Genomic DNA, 5,808 nt, shown 5'->3' with positions numbered 1-5,808 from the left:
GGTTCACAAACTTTCAAGCAGCACTGTATAATGGTGTATTTAATTGTATTTAAGAATTATATTGTGAACTACAACAACAAAACTTTTAAGTAGTGAGCTGTTTTCTTCCTCACTCACAGGTCTTGATGTTCACCAGATACTGATTCACTGTGAAATACTGGACAACATGGAGTCAGGGCAGATTACAGCTAAGGGCGCTACAGGGGGATCCACGATTGTTGAGCTGCATTTTCTTAATAGAAAGACAACTTTTAGTTCTTCTTTCCATACAAAGACTGTCCAGCCATTTCTAAGATTACTCCAATATCACTATGAAAATTTTTACTATTCACTTTGCATGGAAACCTTGAAAGGGTACCTTAAAAAGAGAGGAAATCAAGTCAACAGGAAAGGTAAGTCACATGCACAATTTTATACGTAGCATAATTTCTTATAAAGTAACAAAATATAGAACCACAAGTTAAAACAGTGGACCTGTTCTAGTAGGGTTGTGGACAGCAGGCATAAACAATGACAAAACAATGAGATTTTTACTAAGAAAAATTAAGCTCACACATTACATATTATGCTGATGTAAGCCTATCTTTATTTTTTATATTATATGACAAATATTTCTCATACAATAACCATGTTTTCAGGTGTGCATGCATCTCTTTTTTTAACTTTCTTCCCCAGTGAAACCCAGAGTCAGATTCATCCAGAAAGCAAACTCAGATTCTGGAGGGTTTCGTGTGAGTTGTTTGGCAACAGGATTTTACCCTCGTCACATGAACCTGACCCTGTTTAGAGATGAGCAGCCTGTAGCTGATCATGAGATCACTGGAGGAGATCTGCTGCCCAATGGTGACGGGACGTACCAGATGAGGAAGAGTCTGGAGATCAGTGCTGCAGACAAACACAAATACACCTGCTCTGCCACACACCTCAGTCTTGACAACAAACTGGACGTCACTTTAGGTAATGAGTTCACATAAGACTAGTGCAAATAAATTAATATATCGGATAAATTAATATCTTTTTGACCTTTTGTTGTCAGAGTATCCAGGGGAAACATTTGAGTCAGTGACGACTTCTGTGCTTGTGGTTTGTGTATTGGGGTTGGTGTTATTGACACTGGCTGCTATTATATGGATCATTACATGGAGGAGAAGACGGCAATCAGGTACAGTAATACAAGACATGAAACAGTACAATGAGAAGATGAAGGTCATATTTAATGTCCATTTTTTAATTGCTGTGTTCTATTGTAGTTTCTACAAGTGATTACTCCTCTGCATCTAGTGAGTATTTTCAATATAGTTTATGTATCAGTACTTTCAAAATATTTTATTTTCATGTTGTAACCCTACTTTAATTTCAACATACTTCCCTTTCAGCAACATCAGATTCATAAGGTTTATGGGTAAAATAATGTGATTGGCTTAAAAAAATATATATAACATCCTCTGTGTGTGTGTGTGTATGCTATAGTAACATCCTCAGGGAAATTTCTGTATGTGAACATACACCATGTGTAGATATGCAGTAATCTACCTTTGTACTTACTGAAATGTTAAAATACTCATATCATTTATTATGCAGTATGTAAAATTACTGTTGTTTCTAAATGTTAAACTTTTAATATCAATTTATCTACACTCAAAAAAATTATCTGTAAAAGTAATGCACAATATACTGTATTAATTTGAAGACATTTTCCATAGGCTATTTATTTTTACATGCTTTTTGAATTTTACTTTGCATTGAACTATATAATATCCACAAAATTAATGTATAACGTCCTGGCAGAAAATTAACAGTAGCCTATTTTATTTATTTATTTATTTTTTTAAATATATTTTCTCATTTGATTTTACTTTATATTTTGTGCCTCATCTTTTGTGCTGACTATTGTGGATATGTGAAGATCTTTCATCCAGATTATTTTTAACTTTCTAGCAGTAATTTTGAAAAGGTTTAATCTTGCAGGTGAAATAGTACATTGAAGATTATAATGCACAAAACAGTTCCACAATACAATTGTTTAGCAAAACACACAATAAATGATTACTAAACGTGTAAATTGTCTTTTTCAATAGGAAAAATTGTCAGAATTTGCAACAGGTGTTGTCAAACTGATGAAGATGTTTTCTTAATTTGCTGGTGTTTTTTTTTTTTCTTTTCTATTTTTAAGTGTTTTCTTTATTTGCCGTAATTGTGTGATCAGTTGCTGAGATTAATGTGATGAAACAGATCATACAAAAATGTAAAAATAATGAATAAATACACATAATAAATAAAGTTTTTCCTCCTTCATTTAAGAAAAAAAAAATCAGATCCTTTTTTTACGTCAGCGGTGTGCACCATCAGAAGGAAAATAAGACGCTCAAATTTGCGTGCATGACGCATGAACAGTGTAGTCTGTTCTAGTGCATTACTCGATAGAGCGCCCGTGCGTTATGTATTTGATGCACACTTTTGTAACGATCAGTCATTCATAATTAATTTTTATCTGCCGTCAGACTATCTGAGACTTTGTTGTATAAATATATATTTAAATTTCGCTCATTTATTTTACAACAGAAGCATATATACACACACACGTGGGTTAATAATGTGACACCTAAATTTTCTGTCCGATTGCATTTTTTCAGTTAAAAATTGATTAAAATGCACTGAAAAGATGCTATATATACCTCTCCTAAAAAAGATTAGTTTTTTGTCATTTGTCTGTTATTCGAAGTGTCAAAATATAACTGTTGTTTTGAAAACGTCTTTGAAATTACCCTAAGTTTGTTCTGATTAATTTTCAGCACTATTTGGCATGATTTTTGAAGTTTTTTGTAATCCTGTATAAAATTGCTTTGGCATTTGTATTCATATTTCCATTGTAATATAAAAACAAACATTGTCCAATGATTTCCATTTTGTGAAATATTGTGTGGTGCGACCATCAAGAAACTACCATTTTGGGACCTTTATGTTGAAATCCATTCAAAGATAGAACTTTGCATCATATACCAATTTGCCAATGACCCATGGAAGCAGGTTTGTAACTCTCTTTCAAATTTGGAAAAAAATAAAATAAAAATAACCTTTTTAACAGCTGGTATGTAGTTACCACATTTGAATATCATGTGGTTGGTTAAAAAAAAAAAAAAAAAAAAAAAAGAATATTAAGTTATTTCTAAAAGTATTTATTTTTATTATAACGAAGCTAGCTTGTTTTGTTTTGGTAGCCAATTCTGTGCTTGTAAATTGTGACTGAATTTGAAATATCATGTAGTGCGACCAAATATCATGTGGTGCAACCACTGTGTTTTCTATTATAGATATATATCCCAAATTGGCAGATTTTGTGTTTTTATATTCAAATGATAGTTTATATACATGAAATACTTTATTTTATTTTATTTTAGTATCATTAGCAATTTGTGTCATTTCAGACGGTTTATGTTTAATATTTGTACAATATGAGAAAAAAATGCAAAAAATTAGAGCATATAATTTTAGTTTAGTAACAATGTATGTATTAGTTTTTTATTATTTATTTATTTATAACTATTTTAAGCTATTTTACCAGATTCCACTGCCAAGCAAAGTAAAATAAATGCTCGCCAAAGGCAGCATGTTAATTCTGACCCTGCAGTCAAGCACAAACTTCAGATTTCATTTTCTACTGTAAGAAAGATGTTCATGTTGTGATCTCAGAACCTAAGCCTGCAACCTCCCTCTACTCTTAATTGACCCTTTGCAAGGACCCGCCCCCCTTTACTTACCGTTGCTACATCCGACAAACCATGGCACTTTTACGCCACACATCATGTTCCCATGCAGTGAAAAAAACATCACGGAGCAAAGAGGACACTGACAACACGCCAACATACAAGACAGAGCAGGTTACTTTTGGTATCAAATAAAGTCTGTGTGCTCAAATTTTGACTTTTTTTAAGGAATTCAAACAACAAATACTGATTTGTGTCCTGACGGATTGCCGTAACGCCTCAGTTCAAGCAGCACATGAACAGATCATCTCATCTTTACTAGTTATAGAATGAAATAAACATGAATGAACATCAGAAGGTATCTTGTTTCACCCGTGAAAAGATGTCAATACACACCATTTTTTAAGTTCATGTCCACTGACTTTAATCTACTCTCCTGTCTGGTTTGTTTGTTGGACAAAATGGCATATTTGGCATTATGATTGGTCAGATCACCTGTTGAAAAAACTCCCAGTGAAGGGTCGTTTGAGCAGCCAAGATTGGCCAAAATTCCTGCAGTTAATGTCATGTGCTGCACTTTTCTCTTTAAGTAGATTTTTAATGATATAAGGCCTGTGTCATTTGGAGCGACCACTCATCATGTGGTGCAACCAATAATAGGAATAACTGTATTAACATAAAAATAAAATATCTAATTTCTGTGGTTGAAATATGAATCACGGCTACAGCATGCTTAAGTGAATGATATTTTTAAAGCATTTTTATCGGTTTTATGCTATTTACAGGAAAAAATAAGTGTGCTAAGTACATTTAAGAAGGCAACTCTGAAATTATAAAACAAAAATATGAGATCATTATTTACAAAATAAATGCAAATACTTTGTTTCTAAATACTTAAATTACAGGGATCATCTTAAAAATGTTAAGCATGTTAAGGAAATGAATTAATTTTAATATAAATCATGGTCGCACCACATGACATTTTTCAAGGCTATGGCCAATTCATCGAGATGATGAATCACTTAATTTTAAACAATAAAATCACTTAATTTTTAATTTTACCATTAATTCATGTGTACACAACATCAGTTTGAACAATTACAACAGATATTATTATTTCTTTGGATTTTAAAATTGGCCTGTCGAAAATCCTTATATGTCAGTGACCCACTTTTCAAATGACTGTGATTGTTCCATCCTGAAGGGATGTTAAGCAGTACTAATACTGATACGCCTTAACAGCCATTAAAGTAACTGCTAGTAAAAATATTAAAGCTGGAAAAGGTATCACCAAAAATGTCTGCATGGCCATAAGGTATCAGATCCAACCACAAATCAAACACTATGTCAGCCTGGTCTCTGTAACCATAACTAGAACTGAACTATACTGAATAGAAATAGAATATAAATATATATAAATAATATAAAAGTTCTGAGGAATACTGTAGCTTGTTATACTATTAAGGGTTGAAATTATGTAGACTGGAGACTCTGAGACAGCCTACTTCAGTTTTTTACTGATAAGCTGCTGCTCAAGGAAATAACTCTCAGTCATGCAAAGTTGACAAGATGATCAAGTTATTTATTTTTCTGTGGGTGCTTTCAATTCGAGCATCTGTTTCAACAGGTAGGACAAGAATTTAGGGTTTGATAAAAAACGAAGTCGATTTTAATTCATTTGCACATATAATTACACATTATTTTGTCTTAAGCATTGTTAGCTGTCATTGTTTTGTTTGGTTTAAGGGGATATAATTACATTATATTACATTAAAATATGTTACTTTATACTTTAATGACAATATTATTATTTCATAGGTTCTCACTCGGCGTGGGTGCTTGTAACGTACATTAAAGGAAACACTCCATTTCCTGAATTTAGTATCACAGTGATGCTCGATGACATTACAGTTGGACACTATGATTCAGAGACAAGGACTTACGTTACAAGAGGAAATACTACAAATGAAGATGATATGTATAACCTGGGGGATAATACCGCCATAAGAGAACATTTGTATAACCATCTTGTGGATAAATTAAGACACGAAAACCATACAGATAGTAAGTTAATTTAATTTAATTGATTTCATAGTCTGAACAA

General features: G+C 32.4%; 1 protein-coding gene across 1 annotated transcript; it reads left to right on the top strand.

Annotated features, from left to right (window-relative positions):
- Nucleotides 1–248: 248 nt before the first annotated feature.
- Nucleotides 249–2,093, top strand: LOC127161532 (IgG receptor FcRn large subunit p51-like). Its single transcript, XM_051104276.1, has 5 exons — nucleotides 249–392; nucleotides 676–957; nucleotides 1,037–1,162; nucleotides 1,251–1,280; nucleotides 1,377–2,093. Exons 1-5 carry the CDS (start codon nucleotides 338–340, stop codon nucleotides 1,391–1,393), a joined length of 510 nt encoding a protein of 169 aa, XP_050960233.1. The 5' UTR covers nucleotides 249–337; the 3' UTR covers nucleotides 1,394–2,093.
- The last annotated feature ends 3,715 nt before the right edge of the window (nucleotides 2,094–5,808 follow it).

This window comes from Labeo rohita, unplaced genomic scaffold (genome assembly GCF_022985175.1).
Source record: "Labeo rohita strain BAU-BD-2019 unplaced genomic scaffold, IGBB_LRoh.1.0 scaffold_661, whole genome shotgun sequence".
NCBI classification, from domain to species: domain Eukaryota; kingdom Metazoa; phylum Chordata; class Actinopteri; order Cypriniformes; family Cyprinidae; genus Labeo; species Labeo rohita.
This window is presented reverse-complemented; position numbering and strand designations above follow the sequence as displayed.